Source organism: Lacerta agilis, chromosome 11, assembly GCF_009819535.1.
Source record: "Lacerta agilis isolate rLacAgi1 chromosome 11, rLacAgi1.pri, whole genome shotgun sequence".
NCBI classification, from domain to species: Eukaryota; Metazoa; Chordata; class Lepidosauria; order Squamata; family Lacertidae; genus Lacerta; species Lacerta agilis.
In genome coordinates, this window is record NC_046322.1 from 25,568,296 (window position 1) to 25,587,966 (window position 19,671).

The window sequence follows — 19,671 nt, forward strand, 5'->3', positions numbered from 1 at the left end:
TATTCCCATGACTTGAATGGCCGGGGAGACCCAGCCAGATGGGCAGGGTATAAACAATATATTATTATTATTATTATTATTATTATTATTATTATTATTATTGCTACACTCCTAGAGGCATGCACATCCTTATAAATAAAGTGAATATTTTTGCCTCAATCACATGGCATCTTTTATAAGGAAGAGTAAAATCCCTTGGTGTATACAATCTACATGAAGAGAGCTCTATCCTCCAGGATGCATCTTCTAAAACCTCTCCAGTCACTCGCCTCCCTGCTCTTCTGTCTAGCTTTTTCACACGGGCATAAGCAGTGGAGGCATAGCCCTAGGCTGTGCTGCTGTTATGAGGAAATTATAGCACAACACTTACTGCTGCATGTGCTTTGTTTTTCCTATTCTTTGTCTTAACATTCTGAATAATTAATATATTTATTTAAATATATAGGCAGTGAGAGATTTCACTTTTTTGGGTTCCACGATCACTGCAGATGGTGACAGCAGTCACGAAATTAGAAGACGCCTACTTCTTGGGAGAAAAGCAATGACAAACCTAGACAGCATCTTAAAAAGCAAAGACATCACCTTGCCGACAAAGGTCTGAATAGTTAAAGCTATGGTTTTCCCAGTAGTAATGTACGGAAGTGAGAGCTGGACCATAAAGAAGGCTGATCGCCGAAGAATTGATGCTTTTGAATTATGGTGCTGGAGGAGACTCTTGAGAGTCCCATGGACTGCAAGAAGATCAAACCTATCCATTCTCAAAGAAATCAGCCCTGAGTGCTCACTAGAAGGACAGATCCTGAAGTTGAGGCTCCAGTACTTTGGCCACCTCATGAGAAGAGAAGACTCACTGGAAAAGACCCTGATGTTGGGAAAGATGGAGGGCACAAGGAGAAGGGGACGACAGAGGATGAGATGGTTGGACAGTGTTCTCGAAGCTACTAACATGAGTTTGGCCAAACTGCGAGAGGCAGTGAAGGATAGGCGTGCCTGGCGTGCTCTGGTCCATGGGGTCACGAAGAGTCGGACACGACTGAACGACTGAACAACAAAAATATATAGGAATGCTGCACATTTTTTTTATATTAACAGTTTGACCAGTATTTTATATTTATGTAATTGTTGGCATCCATCTGTCGAGAGACAATGAAGTGTGCCTCCAGAGGCACACTTCATTGTCTCTCGACACAGATGCCTCTGGGGGTTAAGACAAACCGCTTCATTAGCAGCATCAAAGTGGCCAGACCCACCTCTTGGCCTCACTGATGCAGTCCCCCCTCCTCCCAAAAAACAGGGCAATACATTCGGCACCAGCTTGGCACCATCCAGCTGTATTAGGGGCTCCAGATTTGTGTAGTGTTTTCTCCTTAGTGTTTTCTTGGAGATTTAGTATCAGAGTTTTCCATCTCCTAGGTGGGCTACCTTCCCAGGTTGATGAGCCCCATCTGCCCCAGGAACGGTTGATTGATATGATATGATATGATATGATATATAGGTGACACACCTAGTATTTTATAAAAGGAAATAGGTGTTGGGGTTAATTTAATAAGAAGTTTATTATACAGCACTGAGCAACTGTGATCATCCCGTTGAGGGTCAGGCAACACTTGCAAAGTCTTATTTGCTTTGGATATACTTCTGCAAGCTAGCAACATAGGTACATTTGCTAGGTAACTCCAGTATGGCAGCATATTTTAGTGCATGTCTAAAACCAGGGCTGGCAATGTCTTCTGCTAAGTTCTTGAGAGATTGTACTGAAATCCTTTGAGATTTCAGTGAAGCACACAAGATCTCCTGATAGTTCAGTAAGATCTCAGCAAAACCCGCCACTACCATTTCACTGGTGCTGTTGCACAACCCAGGTTAAGAGAGGTAAGAGATGCTTCAGGGTCAGTGGGGCACCACGTTCCTGTTCTGCCTCAAGTGGTGAAATGGGACATTCTACCCATGCCTACAGCTTGCAGAGAAAGTAAGTGAAAAGGTATGATATCTATTAAATAGGTGCATTTGGAAGCTGTGAGAATGATGTGAAGTGATCTAGCATAGGATATGAATGCTAATATAGAATAGTAGTCCTTTAAAACTATAGCAAGAGGTCATATTAGATGTAACTTTTTCTAACAAAAGGAAACAAATCTCTACAAGAAATAATTATCCAGAAACAAATAGATGCTCTGGAAAAGCAAAGCCACTGTGATGCACTAGAAGCCCTAGAGGGACATAGGTGGCACTGTGCTCTAAACAAGGGGTCAGCAAACTTTTTAAGCAGGGGGCTGATCCACTGTCCCTCAGACCTTGTGGGGGGCCGGACAAACTTAGTTGGTCTCTAATGTGCTACTGGAAGTATTTTTTTTATTTTTATTTTGTTTTGACTATGGCAGACCAACACGGCTACCTACCTGTAACTAGAGGATAAGAAAAAGTCCTAGAAGAACAGGCCCACAACCATTGTTTTCCAGCTCAAGATTTTTTACTCTGGGATTAGAAATGTGCTAGCTTGTATTTGTATTTTTATACTTTAATGTAACAGAGGAGAAAATGAGATCTAATTGAGCTTGGGTCGAAGTGCATAGACCTGAATGAACAAATAGCTTTCTGAAGCCTGCATAGTATCTGATTGAATTAAGCCATTTTAGGTAGCTTTGAAATGTGTTGGTGACAGAGTAGAAATGGATTTTGTAAATGAACTAAACTGAGGTGACTTCATTAGTATTCCTGGTAAATACAATATCTCCTTCCCAAGAATACATATTCTCTTTTGTAGATTAAAGCACTTTTCACTAACCAAATGATGGTGGTGTCAACAAACCATGAATATGAATGCCTCTTTAATATGTGCTTAATTTCTTTTCCTTAAGATTGAAAGTGACTTTGAAAGCAAGCTTGCTGGTTTTACCCTGTGGCTGTGAAACTGTCACATTTTTTTTCTGTATTTTTAAATAAGCCAGTGTTTAAATCAATGGTGATGCATATAAAATATGTTAATAGTTGGTTATAAATACAAAGTATTCTAAACATATTATGGCTGATTTCAAATTAGTGTTTGTCTAATTATATATGTTTGGTTTATCATAAGACATTCAACAGTTTAAAAAATAATTTCTATGGGATATAAATACTAGTTACATTTTCAGTATTTTTCTGAGAGCAGTGAAAAATTATGCTTAACTTTTTCTGTGTTAGGGAACCTTTCTATTTTTTCCTGGTATTTAACCTGGCTAAGGAAGAGAATTCTTAAGAAATAGAGTAGCTTTCCCAAAGGATGTCTTCTCCCATAGGATTATGGGGTGGTATGAAAAGTATTATATGAAGGGTCCAAGACAGTGGTGACTGGTGGGCTTTGGACCTGGTGGGACTGATAGGAGGTCATGGAACTGTGGCCATGAAAAAGGGACTCAGATGATGATCGCAGGGCCCAGGTTGGTTCATATGGGGGGGGGGGAGGCGGTCCTTGAGGTAGTGCAGTTGGGCCAGGACTGGCATTTTTGAACCATGTTCAGAGACAGCCCCTTGTATAATGTGTTGCAGTAATCTTTAGAGATTGCCAGAGCATAGACAACAGAAGTTAGGTTATCTTTGTCCAGGTAGGGGCACAGCTGGGCCATCAGCCAAAGGTGATGGAAGGCACTCTGTGCCATCGAAGCCACCTGAGCCTCAAGTGACAGCAATGGATCCAGAAAGACCCCCTCAAGCTGTTATCAGGGCTGGCTCAGCTACAGGTCAGTACGGAAGCTCAGAGATGAGCAGTAAGGTTGATGCTTTATTCGAGGAAACAGAATACAAACAGAAAAACCTATAGGCAAGACTGGCTCTGGTAAAGTTGTCAATCTGGGCCTTCCACTTCCCCCCAAGTCTCCTCCCCAGCCAGCTGTTGAGAGGTTGAGGAGAATTAACAGGGACACATTTCTCTTATCTATCTCCTGACAGAAGTCATCATACAGGGTGACCAAAGCAGTATCTGTCCTGAAACTGAGACTAAATCCCAGTTAAAAGGGGGCTAGAAAATCAGTTTCTTCTACGAGTGCCTGGATCTGGTCTGCAACCACCCACTCAAGAACCTTGCCCAAGAAGGGGAGATTAGCAACTAACAGAAAGACAGTCACGGGATATAATAACCAAGGAAAATAGTATAAAATACTCAGCCGTGACAATTTCTGAAACGAGATGGAGATGTTGTAAAGATATAAACCAAACTTAACTAAACGCAACTCCAAAAAATTGGGGTGAGGGCCCCTAAACAACTAAGTGGAATTAGTTGCAAGTACCATAAGTTGCAACTTATGGTACACTGGGAGCACCATATGAACAGTGAAGACGAGGATTATGGAACATAAAAGCCGTATAACTAATAAAATCATGGAAGCCCCTCTCACGTCACATTTCATTAACGTAAATCACAGTCCCACTGACTTCAAATGGTTTGTCATTTATAAACACGTAATGAACCAAATCTTGAGACATTACATAAGAAATTACTACAAAAAGAAGTATATTGGATTCACAGATTCTCATATTTGACACCAGCAGGTCTCAACATGAGCATGGACTTTAGTCCTTTTTTTATAAAGATGTTAAATTTATAGGCCTTGACATGAAAGGATACCCTTGCCCCTCCTTTTGTTTGATTTTTTCCTTCTCTTATTATTATTCTTTATATAATAAACCCTGTGGAACCACTACTAGGTATGTTTGTACCAGTTGAAGCTTTTTCAGAAACCCTTAACAGTATTCTACATTATATAATAAACCCTTTGGAACCACTACTAGGTATGTTTGTACCAGTTGAAGCTTTTTCAGAAACCCTTAACCGTATTCTACATTATATAATAAACCCAGTGGAACCATTACTAAGTATGTTTGTACCAGTTGAAGCTTTTTCAGATACGCTTTACAGCAATCTACATTAGCAATTAATATTACACAAGGTCACAGTTTTACCATTTTTTTCTTAAAATACAAAGGAATTCCATTTCCATTTCACAATTATATGTCTTATTTTTCTCCCATTATTTTTCTTCATAAAATGAGCCCGTTTGAATTTACGACAAGTATGTTTGTATCAGCTGGAATGCTTTTGGACACGCCTAAGATATAATGACCCTATCCCTTTAAGAAACCATTTTGGTCAGGTATATAAACCAGGAACTAGGTATTACCAGTAGCATTCTTAATCATGTCTTTGTAGCATCTTGTCACAGGAGCCCGTGCGGCTTCGTTTTTTTCAAAGTAATGAGTTTTGTTATCAAAATTGTTTAGGTTAGCTAACCTGAGTTCAACTAACATGAAATAGTTTGGGAGGATTCTCCCCCTACTGCATTGTACTGGAAGAAGCAAAGATCACCGGTGTTGAAGCAATTATTCTTCAACATCAACTTCATTTGACTGGTCATGTGGTTATGATGCCTGATTATTGTCTTCCAAAGCAACTACAGTGGTACCTCGAATTACAAACACCTAAGGTTACAAACGCTTCAGGTTACAAACTCCGTTAACCTGGAAGAGTTACCTCGAGTTGGGAACTTTGCCCCAGGACGAGAATGGAAATCGTGTGCCTGCGGCGCAGTGGCTCTTCCGTTAACCTGGAAGAGTTACCTCGAGTTGGGAACTTTGCCCCAGGACGAGAATGGAAATCGTGTGCCTGCGGCGCAGTGGCAAGAGGCCCCATTAGCGAAAGCATGCCTCTAGTTAAGAACAGTTTCAGGTTAAGAACGGACCTCCGGAACAAATTAAGTTCGTAACTAGAGGTATCACTGTACTCTATTTCGAACTTAAAAATGGAAAGCAAAAAAGAGGTCAACAAAAGAGGTTTAAAGACACTCTCTAGGCAAATCTGCCATTACAGTGGTACCCCGCAAGACGAATGCCTCGCACAACGAAAAACTCGCAAGACGAAAGGGTTTTGCGATTTTTTGGTTGACCCGCAAGACGAATTTCTCTATGGTCGTGCTTCGCAAGACGAGGCATTCGTCTTGCGCGGTACCACTGTAAGAAGAACCCTCCCGCTGGCCCTCCCTGCTTGCCGCTCACTAACGATCGCCCTCCCCGCGCTCCCCGATCGAACTCCCTACACGCGGCTTCCTCCTGCTCGCCCTCCGCGCGCTGCCCCATCACAGTCCCGACACCTGGCTTCCTCCTGCTCGCCTTCCCCGCGCTCCCCATCGCCCTCCCCATGCCTGGATCCTCCTGCTCGCCCTCCGCGCGCTGCCCCATCGCAGTCCCGACACCTGGCTTCCTCCTGCTCGCCCTCCGCGCGCTGCCCCATCGCAGTCCCGACACCTGGCTTCCTCCTGCTCGCCCTCCGCGCGCTGCCCCATCGCAGTCCCGACACCTGGCTTCCTCCTGCTTGCCTTCCCCGCGCTCCCCATCGCCCTCCCCACGCCTGGATCCTCCTGCTTGCCTTCCCCGCGCTCCCCATCGCCCTCCCCACGCCTGGATCCTCCTGCTCGCCCTCCGCGCGCTGCCCCATCGCACACCTGACACCCGGCTTCCTCCTGCTTGCCTTCCCCGCGCTCCCCATCGCCCTCCCCACGCCTGGATCCTCCTGCTCGCCCTCCGCGCGCTGCCCCATCGCAGTCCCGACACCTGGCTTCCTCCTGCTCGCCTTCCCCGCGCTCCCCATCGCCCTCCCCATGCCTGGATCCTCCTGCTCGCCCTCCGCGCGCTGCCCCATCGCAGTCCCGACACCTGGCTTCCTCCTGCTCGCCTTCCCCGCGCTCCCCATCGCCCTCCCCATGCCTGGATCCTCCTGCTCGCCCTCCGCGCGCTGCCCCATCGCAGTCCCGACACCTGGCTTCCTCCTGCTTGCCTTCCCCGCGCTCCCCATCGCCCTCCCCACGCCTGGATCCTCCTGCTCGCCCTCCGCGCGCTGCCCCATCGCACACCTGACACCCGGCTTCCTCCTGCTTGCCTTCCCCGCGCTCCCCATCGCCCTCCCCACGCCTGGATCCTCCTGCTCGCCCTCCGCGCGCTGCCCCATCGCAGTCCCGACACCTGGCTTCCTCCTGCTCGCCTTCCCCGCGCTCCCCATCGCCCTCCCCACGCCTGGATCCTCCTGCTCGCCCTCCGCGCGCTGCCCCATCGCAGTCCCGACACCCGGCTTCCTCCTGCTTGCCTTCCCCGCGCTCCCCATCGCCCTCCCCACGCCTGGATCCTCCTGCTCGCCCTCCGCGCGCTGCCCCATCGCACACCTGACACCCGGCTTCCTCCTGCTTGCCTTCCCCGCGCTCCCCATCGCCCTCCCCACGCCTGGATCCTCCTGCTCGCCCTCCGCGTGCTGCCCCATCGCAGTCCCGACACCTGGCTTCCTCCTGCTCGCCTTCCCCGCGCTCCCCATCGCCCTCCCCATGCCTGGATCCTCCTGCTCGCCCTCCGCGCGCTGCCCCATCGCAGTCCCGACACCTGGCTTCCTCCTGCTCGCCTTCCCCGCGCTCCCCATCGCCCTCCCCACGCCTGGATCCTCCTGCTCGCCCTCCGCGCGCTGCCCCATCGCACACCTGACACCCGGCTTCCTCCTGCTTGCCTTCCCCGCGCTCCCCATCGCCCTCCCCACGCCTGGATCCTCCTGCTCGCCCTCCGCGCGCTGCCCCATCGCACACCTGACACCCGGCTTCCTCCTGCTTGCCTTCCCCGCGCTCCCCATCGCCCTCCCCACGCCTGGATCCTCCTGCTCGCCCTCCGCGCGCTGCCCCATCGCAGTCCCGACACCTGGCTTCCTCCTGCTCGCCTTCCCCGCGCTCCCCATCGCCCTCCCCATGCCTGGATCCTCCTGCTCGCCTTCCGCGCGCTGCCCCATCGCAGTCCCGACACCTGGCTTCCTCCTGCTTGCCTTCCCCGCGCTCCCTATCGCCCCTCCCCACGCCTGGATCCTCCCGTTCGCCCTCCGCGCGCTGCCCCATCGCACACCTGACACCCGGCTTCCTCCTGCTCGCCTTCCCCGCGCTCCCCATCGCCCTCCCCACACCCGGCTTCCTCCCACCACCGCCGCTCACTACAGTACTGTAAGTAACCGCTCTCCCCGCTCGCTTTCCCGACACCCGGCCCCGACTGGTTTTTTCCCATAGGAACGCATTAATTAAGTTTCAATGCATTCCTATGGGAAACCGTGCTTCGCAAGACGAAATTTCCGCAAGACGAAAAGACTTGTGGAACGAATTAATTTCGTCTTGCGAGGCACCACTGTATAAGAGAACAAGGGAGACGCTGGAGATGAGTTCCAGCACCCCTTTTTTCCTAGAAAAATAGCACTGCTATGTTGATGGAAACAGACTGATTTCATGGAGAAATAGATGGTATAAGAGGAAAATTAAATAGATTTTTGTTTTATTACAAATATTCAAAATAGCTAATGCAAATTCTTCTCCCTGAGGGTGTAGTCTAAAGATAATTTATTTTGTGTGTCTTTTAAATACACTTGGTGTTAGTTTAAGATACAGTAACTTTTGAGACACATAGAATTGTTTCTATTTTGTTAATTAAGTAGTGCCATCTGGTGGCTTTTCCACCTCACGCTGCAATATAGTTAAAATGGAGCTTAAAACAGAATATGAAAATTCAGTGGTGTGTTTTCATGATGTTATTCCAAGTGAATATTCTTAATATGTTTGTTTGTACATCATGAAAGCAAGTTTTTATACCTTGCTGGATGGAGACCAGTTCATTCTAATTTCATCTATAGGTGGTTATGCATATATTGCAAATGTTTATGTCATGAGGTTTATAAATACAGTGGTACCTTGGTTTAAGAACAGTCCTGTTTATGAACGATTTGGTTTATGAACTCCGCAAAACCAGAAGTAATGTCCTGGTTTGTGAACTTTACCTTGGTCTAAGAACGGAAGCCGAACGGTGGAAGTACACTGGCGGCGGGAGGCCTCATTAGGGAAAGCACGCCTCGGTTTAAGAATGGTTTCGGTTTAAGAACGGACTTCCGGAACGGATTAAGTTCGTAAACCGAGGTACCACTGTACTACAGAATTCACAGAGGAAATCCTTGTGTGTACCTTTTCCAGGTAGAATTGAAAGTTCCATTTTGTTGAGCTTAATTGGGCGAGCTTTCTGTATTCACAAGTAATGTGGTTAATATTTTAGGCTGGAGCAACATGCCTATGTATGTTCTACCAATATATGTAAAACCTATTGGTAGAATTCTATCTGATAGCTCTATAGGCAGTCAAGCCCAACTCAGAAGTTAGAAGAAAAGCAGCAAGCTGGAGAGAGGAAGCAGTGTTTGATTTCTCTCGGACTCCAGTGTTGTGGCAAGGACCTCTTGAGGTGTTAATACTGAGGCTCAGGTTGTATATATGTGTAAATAAACCATATATCATAAAGACACAACAGTCTTCACTGTACCTCATTCCAAAAGCAAACCCAAACCCTGGGTACATGCTTGGAACCCCTGGAATCTTGCACCACTTGGAGATTGGGGTGGCGTGCAACAATAGTAAAGCTTAAAGAGTTGTATGAAAAGAAGTTTCCCATACCATTTTCTCCCTCTTGGTGAAGGAAACAACATATAGTCAGATAACATATGGCCTTATGTATGTTTACTTTGTAAGCTTTGTTAAGTTTGATGGGTAAGTGTGCATAGGATTGTACTCTGAATGTTAATTGCTAACATTCCAGGTGACTTCACACTTGGCAATGACTTCGTCCAGGGACAAGAAATGTTACACAAAAGATAAGGTCATGTAACCTAACTAGTTGCAATTTGGTGTGATCACCTTTTACTTCATAAAACAAACCAGGAGACTACTGGTGGAAAAATACTCCACTCAAAAAAAGTAGGCTTATACCGAGGATGTTCAATGGATTTTAGTTTAAAAAATAAAAAGTGTACATTCTCATACTAGATATTTGTTGCAAATTGGGTGCTCTAAGGCAGCAGACATTACCTGTTAGGAATCTTTTTTTTACTCTGCCTGAGGCTAGCAGGCAAGTACTTGCTTGCAAACCTGCCTTGGTATTGTTTTATCCTTTATGAATAATAATAATAATTGTTACATCTCTCACTCTATCAACACCTCTCTCTCTCCCATTCAAAGTTCCAATTCTCATGTAGAGAAGCCTACTGCAGCAAAGGACCAATGAGACTTTATTGCATGGTCACCTGCATTTTGAACTTTTCTGCATATATAGCTACCAGTTAAAATTCCATGAACAAGTTACAGGTGGGTAGCCGTGTTGGTCTGCCATAGTCAAAACAAAATCGAAAATTCTTTCTAGTAGCACCTTAGAGACCAACTGAGTTTGTTCCTGGTATGAGCTTTCGTGTGCATGCACACTTCTTCAGATACCATATCTGAAGAAGTGTGCATGCACACGAAAGCTCATACCAGGAACAAACTCAGTTGGTCTCTAAGGTGCTACTAGAAAGAATTTTCGATTTTCCATGAACAAGGCTTAAGTATAGCCAGTCTATGCTTTCATCCTGAAATAACAACAGCACTACTTGTATATTCACAGCAGTTTTTTTATTAGCATTGGCAAATAATAATGAGAAATATTTGGAAAACATAAAGCTGCCAATGTATTGGCACCCAGATTCATGACAGAGGTAGTTCAAACAAAAGCCATAGCTGTCAACCTTCCTTTTTTGCATTGGGAAATGGCGCTGGAATAAGGGAATTTCCCACAAAAAAGGGAAAGTTGACAGCTATGAAAAAGCTGGCAGACAATATTTTTTAAATAATTGAAAGTGGTGTGAGAGTTGCATGTCTCCACAACCATTTATTTTGTCATCTCAATTCAAATAGGCTTTGTAGGTTTTTTATATGATGTAAACTTACTATATTTAATTGTATTTTATCTTGCCCTTTCCAAGAGCAAAAATGAGATGTGAGCAATGACCAGATAGTCCTCCTTCAAATTGCTTTCAATTTCGTGTGTAAGTGTGTGCGTGTGTGTATGGGGAACATATTGCCTGTGGGCAGATGAAGGTTTGCTAGCTTTCCATCTCTCTCCTTGTTTAAATAGCTTAAGGGAGTGTGGTGTTCTCTGAAGCTAGCAAGTGTTCTTTTTTACACACACAAATGGCCTTTTACAATGACCATTTTATGCTTCCTCGGTGCATGCACAATCGTGCACGTGCACATCACCACAACCCGGAAGTGGCCGGAGTGAGCTTACACACGTTCCACCAACATGTGTGGAAGCCAGAAACACAATCTCCATGTAAATGGGGGTTGCCTGTATTTCAAGTTGAGAATGGATTTTAACTCCAGCATCTCTGCTTTTTATTTTATTTTTACAGCTTGATAGTATATTGTCACCTCCATCTATGCCATTTCGGAAATCCAGCAACCCTGAAGTTTCTTCTGGCCCCAGCAAGCCACTGAAATTTAAAAGGCAACTCAGTGAAGATGGGAGACCATTTAGAAGAGGAAGTCTTGGAGGAGCTCTGACTGGTAAGGAAAATGGCATGTCCATATAGCCAAGGACAGATATATTCCCAAACATAGTAAAAAAAATGCTCTGCTATAGAAAACACGCCTGATCTTAAACAATTATATGAACAGACACCTGTCAAGCTCAGAGTTTTGTGTACTGATTATAGACAGGTGACTTAGAGAGGATAACACAGATAGATAATCTCCCTGAGTCATTTTAATGAATCTCCACGATACTGTCTCTGTAAAGTAAGATTGCGGGGTCAGGCGAAGTCCCCCCCGCACCCCGGGGCAGCCCCTGAGGGAAATAGACCTCATGACAATGTTCTATGGGATTAAATTGGCCACAACTTTATTAATATTTCAGATGTAGGAAGACCTTGGCTCAGGCATTGGGCGTTTATCCTTCCCAGCCCCCCAGCCGGGGTTCTGGGTAACTTCAGGGTTATCCAGCATGATTGGGAAGTGGGCTAGTCTGGAGAACATATGTTCAAGCAGATAGCCCGCCCCCCTATGTTCGCTGCCGCTGGAAGGGGAGGGCATTGACGACCCTGGGCGTTTGGTCAATGCCTCCCCCTGAGACCCCTTTAACGGGAACCCTGTTATCGCCGCCACAATGGGGGCTGGGGTCACCGCCCCACGCCCCCCCCCAATCCTGTAAATGACTAAAGGATTCCGCCCAAGGCCTGCAACTGCCAAAGTTGTGACGAATTGCTACGGGAAAGGCGAAACCTGCCAATGCAGGGAAATTCCTTTCCGGCCCTTCAACAGCGACCTTGTCATAGCAGCGCCTGCGTGCCTGTGTGGCTGTGGAAAAAGGTGGTTAAACCTGCAAAGTAAGCATCAATTGAGGGAGTGGGGGGTGGGGAAGCTCTGATTCCAATGGCTGCTTCCCAGGCATGACTCAAGATCTATTGTGTGTGGTGCATAATCCCTCCCTCTACCTGGCCAATCCCCTTGGCAACACCTCCCAGCCGGGATTGGGCGACTGCTAGCGTAGGTGGAGTCCACAGGTATCCCAACCTGGGAAGGTGAAGCCAATCCAACTGCCAGGAGCTGCCACCGTGATTCAAAGGGACCCCTCGCAACCTCGCAACATGCGCACTCCGTTTGATGTGGGGAACGCTCATTAGTAATTACCGGTACTCCTGCTCCCCACCAAATCCATTCTACTGGTTATTGCAGCCCATTATTTAGTGAGACCTGCATTCCCTTCTGGGTAACTTCCTGAGACCATATGGGACTGGAGACAAAAGTGAGCAGAGCAACAAATGTAAATTTTGCCTTTGAACAGAAGGTTAGTTTTCTACACACAACTCTCTATCCCCCCCAACCCAAGCACACAGGGAATCATTATAAGAAATCAATGACACACTCCAGCCAGGGAGAATTATTCAAGGGAAGTGCAGAGCAGGGTCAGTGAGGGGGGTGATGTGGCAAGAGTCCCAAGGGCCAGGCAGACAGTGTGGAAGGGCACATTTGGCCCCTGTCACTGATATATACACTAGCTTCTTAGTCATAGGCGAGAAGGAATTGTATGCAGTCAAGTGAGCAGGCTGGTAGAAGAATGGCAGAACACTTTGTTCGTCCTATGTACCTAGTATAGAACTGCAGATGGCTTTTGCAAAATGATGAAACCCTGTCCTTTTTCTGCCAGCCCCAGCAGGCTAGTAAAAAAAGAAAAGAAAAGAAAGCATGTTAGTAACTTTGTGGCCTTACATGCAAGGCCAATTTACTACCATGGTAGCTTTTGGGTTGCTCTTTTTTACTTACATAAAGTAGAAGTTACTCAATGGGCCTTTAATTACACTAAGAATGTACTGCTATGGCTCCTGGGGTGGGTGTGTCTCAGGAATCAGAACTCCATTTCCAGTTTCAGATACCTATAGAAGATGCATGCTGAGAGTTAGCTGTGTTGTGCCACTCAAAAACCAAGCAGTGGAATCTTAAAATGTCCTGCAGAAAATGTCAACATGCCCAGCAGAAGTAACAGCTATCTATTTGGAGAGTAATGTGTATAATGCAATTTTTTGTGTTATAAAGACTTTTGTTGTTGTTAGAGTAAAACTCTAGTTTCCCATGGATAACATGTTCATTTTTGAAAATTCTTTACAGTGGAAATTATCAGTTACTTGTTGTTGTTCAGTCGTTCAGTCGTGTCCGACTCTTCGTGACCCCATGGACCAGAGTACGCCAGGCACGCCTATCCTTCACTGCCTCTCGCAGTTTGGCCAAACTCATGTTAGTAGCTTCAAGAACACTGTCCAACCATCTCATCCTCTGTCGTCCCCTTCTCCTTGTGCCCTCCATCTTTCCCAACATCAGGGTCTTTTCTAGGGATTCTTCTCTTCTCATGAGGTGGCCAAAGTACTGGAGCCTCAACTTCAGGATCTGTCCTTCTAGTGAGTACTCAGGGCTGATTTCTTTGAGAATGGATAGGTTTGATCTTCTTGCAGTCCACGGGACTCTCAAGAGTCTCCTCCAGCACCATAATTCAAAAGCATCAATTCTATGGCGATCAGCCTTCTTTATGGTCCAGCTCTCACTTCCGTACATTACTACTGGGAAAATCATAGCTTTAACTATACGGACTTTTGTCGGCAAGGTGATGTCTTTGCTTTTTAAGATGCTGTCTAGGTTTGTCATTGCTTTTCTCCCAAGAAGCAGGCGTCTTCTGATTTCGTGACTGCTGTCACCATCTGCAGTGATCATGGAACCCAAGAAAGTGAAATCTCTCACTGCCTCCATTTCTTCCCCTTCTATTTGCCAGGAGGTGATGGGACCAGTGGCCATGATCTTAGTTTTTTTGATGTTGAGCTTCAGACCATATTTTGCGCTCTCTTCTTTCACCCTCATTAAAAGGTTCTTCAATTCTTCCTCACTTTCTGCCATCAAGGTAGTATCATCAGCATATCTGAGGTTGTTGATATTTTTTCCGGCAATCTTAATTCCAGTTGGGGATTCATCCAGTCCAGCCTTTCGCATGATGTATTCTGCATATAAGTTAAATATATCAGTTACTACCAACAGACAATTTGATCCTTCAGTACTCCACCTTTAGTTATTTCCTCTCAACTTTGTCAGTTGGAGAGTTGTCCATTTTCCAATAAGTCTGTTGATGGTGGAGAAGGAAGAATTCTGAAGTCCAATTACTTGTATACTTTTTCACTAGATTCTCCCTGCCACTCTTAGCTACTTGCCTATCTGGAAGCTGCTATAGATCTCAAGAGAGAAGCTTGTCAATCATGTCACTTCATAAAATTATTCATGAATTCTAAATTTAAGTGTATTAGGAGACTGTCGGCAATTTTTAATGTACAGCGTGGGTAGCCATTTTGCTGTTAGTTTCTGAATTACCACCATATATTTTAATAACAAATTCTCTATTTAAATTAAATATATCAACTGCAATTTATATGTTCAAACTAATTGGTTATAATTCACTGCTGAACTGAGTCAATGCTCTTGATTTCCCTTTATTAAAATATTAAATGCAGAAAACAAAGCTGCATGATTTATTCCTGTCATGGAGCAGGAAAACTGGTTAACTGCAAAGCTCCTTTGCTGCAGTGAATGGGTTTCATGAGCTGAAGTAACTTCAAAGGGCTTTATACAATCACTTGGGCTTGGGCTTAAATTGTCAGAATTGAGAATGCTCCACAGGCTTAGTAGGCTATGCTGAAAGTGGAATTCATGATAGAAAATAATGGCTTTCTAAATGGGCTGGAGGTGAAGAGCGCTGTGTCTAACTAGGTTCAAAGTAAACTAAAATGTGTGACTTTATTTCCTTTCTATTACTCATTACAGAGCAGTATTGCATTGTAGTAACTTAAATGTTTTTGTTCATCATGCTAAGATGTTTTAGGATGCTGAAATTGACTTTACCTTATTTATATATAATAAATAAAATAAAGGTGAAGTGCCTTTAATTTGGTTACTATGCTGTGTAGCAATTTCAGGCAGTTATTTCAGGCAATAAGATGCAGTCTAACTAATTCTATGCCATATTAGTCAGTGGCTCAGTTTGTATGTAATGCTAAGCCAAACCATGTGAGTGAACGTTTATATGAATGCATGGAGCAAACATTGTGGCTGCTTCGCGTCTCCCTTCATCCTGTGCTATCCTGAGCTAAGCCATGGTTTGGTTTAGTGTCATGTCTGAATCTGGGTTTGTGGTTTGTCTAGCCAAGAACAAACCATGAAAATACAAAACTGAGTGGTGTAGAGAGTGATGGGAAATACCACTCCCTGCCCTCCAGTTGATCTCCAGATAGCACTGGAATCCAGTATAATTAACTTTAACATTAGGTTCCGTATGGATAAATGAAAGTAGCCTTTTACACAAAACATATTTAAATTATGAACTTTGCTGCCATAAGATGTGATTTGATGTCTCTAAAGAAGAATTGAACAATTAGCTATGATAGCAGAATAATGTAACAGTCATGTTCAGAGGCAGGTGCTGAATCTCATGTACCGGTACTGGGAACTAACATTCAATTCCTGTTGTGTTCATGCCCTGCTTGTAGGCTTCTGACTGGGTAGTTTGTGTTGACAGCAGGTTCCTGGACTAGATAGATCCTTGGAAAATGATGTATAGATGGTATTTAACACCTGTAAAACTTGCAAAAATGTATCATACACCAGATAACAAATGTTGGAAATGTAAAGAAAAAGAAGGAACTTTTTACCACATGTGGTGGACGTGCCCCAAGATAAAAGACTTATGGGAAAAGATTTATAATGAGATGAAAAAAGTGTTAAGAGACTTTTATAAAAAAAACAACAACCAGAACCCTTTTTAGTGGGAATAGTAAGGGAGGAAATCCCCCAAAAGGATATTACATTCTTTCTGTATGCCACAACCGCTGCGAGACTACTACTAGCTAAGAACTGGAAGACCCAAGATTTACTGACTACCGTATATACGTGAGTATAAGCCGACTTTTTCAGCCCATTTTTTGGGCTGAAAAAGCCGCCCTCGGCTTATACTCAGGTGAAGCGGGCGGCTGCAAAGGGACAAGCGGCAAGAAAGGGATCCTTTCTTGCTGCTTGTCTCCCCTGCCCTGCCGATCCCCCATCTGTGCCTGCTCTCTGATCCCTCGTCCTGTGCCTGCTCTGCGCAAGGCATCGGGGAGGGAAAAGCGGGGAGAAAGTGCTCTTAACCCCTGCCCATCCCAGCTCTGCCCACTGTAGAAACTGCGCTGAGACTCTATGATCCTGTGCCTGCTCTACCCCTGCCCATCCCAGCTCTGCCCACTGTAGAAACTGCGCTGAGACTCTATGATCCTGTGCCTGATCTGCGCAACGCATCGGGGAGGGAAAAGTGGGGAGAAAGTGCTCCTCGATGCTTTTCCTCTCCTATGCCTTGCACAGAGCAGTCACTGCTCTGTGCGAGGATCGCCTCCTCCTCCTCCTCCCGTCCCTTCTCCCCGAAGGGGAACAGAGGTAGCGACGGGGGCAGCGGGAGCAGGAGGAGGATGAGCAGGCGCGCGAGCCGGCTCAGCCCCAGAGAGCCTGTTGCTTTTGCCCCCATCCCATCCCAGCTCAGTCCGCCATAGAAACTGCCCACCCTGAAACTATCAACCCCTGAAACCTTCCCAGAATCTGCTCCCTTAATTCCTCCCTGAATATGCCCCCTCCCCCTGAGCCCTCCCTGTAAAGAGACCCTTTCTTTCCAAGCCTTCCCTCTTAACCCCTTCCCCCATCCCAGCTTTGCCCACCCTAGAAACTACCCACCCTGAAACTTTCCCAGAATATGCCCCCTTGCCCTTGATGCCCTCCCTAAATATGCCCCAACCACCCCTGAAACATTCCCAGAATCAACCCCCTTCCCCCTTAATCCATTCCAGAATCTCCCCCCTTAATTCCTCCCTGAATATGCCCCCTCCCCTTGAGCCCTCCCTGTAAAGAGACCCTTTCTTTCCAAGCCTTCCCTCTTAACCCCTGCCCATCCCAGCTCTGCCCACCCTAGAAACTTCCCCCATCCCAGCTCTGCCCACCCTAGAAACTGCCCACCCTGAAACTTTCCCAGAATATGCCCCCTTGCCTCTCATGCCCTCCCTAAATATGCCCCACCCCCCCTGAAACCTTCCCAGAATCTGCCCCCTTCCCCCTTAATCCATTCCAGAATATTCCCCTTGCCCCCTGAAATGTACCCACAATATGCCCCCTTACCCCTGAGCCCTCCCTGTAAGAGACCCTTTCTTTCCAAGCCTTTTATTGGTATTTATTTTTATTTTTGAAATTTACCAGTAGCTGCTGCATTTCCCACCCTCGGCTTATACTTAAGTCAATAAGTTTTCCCAGTTTTTTGTGGTCAAATTAGGTGCCTCGGCTTATATTTGCGTCGGCTTATGCTCACGTATATACGGTATAGATGACTGGCAAATGAAGATGATGGACTTTATGGAACTTGCCAAACTGACAGGGAGACTCTGCGACCAGAGAGAAGAAATGGTGGAAGAAGATTGGAAAAATGTAAATTATATTTGAAAAAACAACAACATAACCTTTATTAAGGCTTAGGGAAGGAATTACAGGTTTTTCAGAATTTACCCAAGAATTAGGTTAAAATTTAAATTGGGTTGAAATAAATTTTGGTTCAGATTGTAATTTCTTAGGACTTCCGGCGAGGGCGCCATTGCTAGCGGTCGAGGGTTGTCTCGGCAGCGAGACGACCCTGGCTTCCCCGGGGGCTAGGAGCTCCGTTACCGCGCAGCGGGCTCCGTTAAGCCGCGGGTCGAGCGTCCCGCAGTGTGGGCTCTCCAGCTGGCCCCTTTGCGCTGACCCTTTCTCCGCTCCCCTTGTAAAAGGGGCGCAGGAGTGAAAGGGCAACGGCGCGGGGCTGTGGAGGTTTTGCCCCAGCCGGGGAAGCTAAGTGGCGGCTGCCGCTGCGATGAGCGCATCGTTCTTACCTGAATTGAAGCAAAAAAGAAGAACCCCGTAAGCTGTAAGTACGGAGTTTAATTGGCCTCAAAATCTTCTTAATTGGCTTTTGGGGAGGAATGTCAAAAGGAAGTCCGTTCCTCTCCCTGCCGAATTGGAAGAAGTAACAATGTTTCTTGCTGTTGCTGCATTTGGCTGATACAGTGTATCTATTGGAGTTTCTCTGACAAGTACGATCTGTCAAAACCCCTGTTAGGGGAGGACTGAGACTTTTAAAGCATTTCTTCTCAAAGTCGGTGGAATATAATTTTTGCACCCTGATTAGGAGAAAATGGCGGCTGAAACTTGAGCCTAAAGATGGAAAAGTACTGAACTTGGTTATTCCCTGCCTGCTTCTGCCATTTTTGGTTTCGCTTTTAAAATGACTTTAGATCCGGGAATGACCCAAGGACAAAGGATAATTCTTTTGAAACTAGAACTCTTGAACCAGAAATTAGAACGGCTGAATCAGAATGTTGACGAAAAGTTTTTTGGAATTGTCAAGGCTTCTGAGAACTTTGCTAATGAACCTGAGGAGAACCTTGCTAAAGAACTTGAAGAAATTTCCGAAGAACAAGATACAGTGACTATGCAACTCCAAGAAGAAGAAAACCCTGTTGGTGTGAGAGGCCCAGGGTTGAACTTAGACATATTATATCCGATTTCTGGGGTGGGAGCCCAGAAATGAAGGAACAATTTTGGGAATTACAATTAAAAGTTGATTGGAAGTTTGAAATGGAGATGCTGGATGGTGACGTATTATATTTCCTGAAGAACTTTGCAAGGATGTTTTTGGACAAGGCTTTGGCTCTTAGATACAAGGAAAAAGAGGACATTCTGGACAATGGTTTTGGAAAGGGGTGGAGGGAAGTCTGGTGGGTGATTCCGAGGTAGGGTGCAAATTTTAGATGTGTAATCAGGAAGGCTTGCCATGGTACCTCGAAGTCAGAGTGTTAATTTTTTTTTATTTGGAATAGAGAAGAGATGCTTGGACTGTTTTTAAAGAAGGGTAGTTTAATATTATATAAGGTTTGAATTAGAAATACCAGCAGCAGTTTAGTGGTATAAGAGATAGATAAGGTCACAAGAAGTTAATATTTGTATTAAGAAGTTGTATTTTGATATTTTGATATTTTGATGTTAAATGATTTAAATTTTAGAGATGAAGATAATGAATTTAGGTGAATGAATTGTTGAAATAGATGGAAAGTTACTGAAGTAAATTAGAATTGGAAGCAGAGGAGAGAACGGGGGAAGTCCCCCAAGTTAGATTCGAAATACCGGTAAGATTTTAATTAAATGTATGCAGTGTTGGTGTTCTGGTGTGGGTATGTATTCCTTTTTATTTCTGTTTTTCTTG

The 19,671-nt window shown here is 45.3% G+C and overlaps 1 protein-coding gene across 1 annotated transcript in view; it reads left to right on the forward strand.

Moving 5' to 3' along the window:
• Positions 1-19,671, forward strand: part of MAST4 (microtubule associated serine/threonine kinase family member 4) — a 215,588-nt gene that overhangs the window by 19,476 nt on the left and 176,441 nt on the right. Inside the window, 1 exon segment of the mRNA XM_033163954.1 lies at positions 11,249-11,402. Coding sequence (XP_033019845.1) covers positions 11,276-11,402 — 127 coding nt within the window. The 5' untranslated portion in view covers positions 11,249-11,275.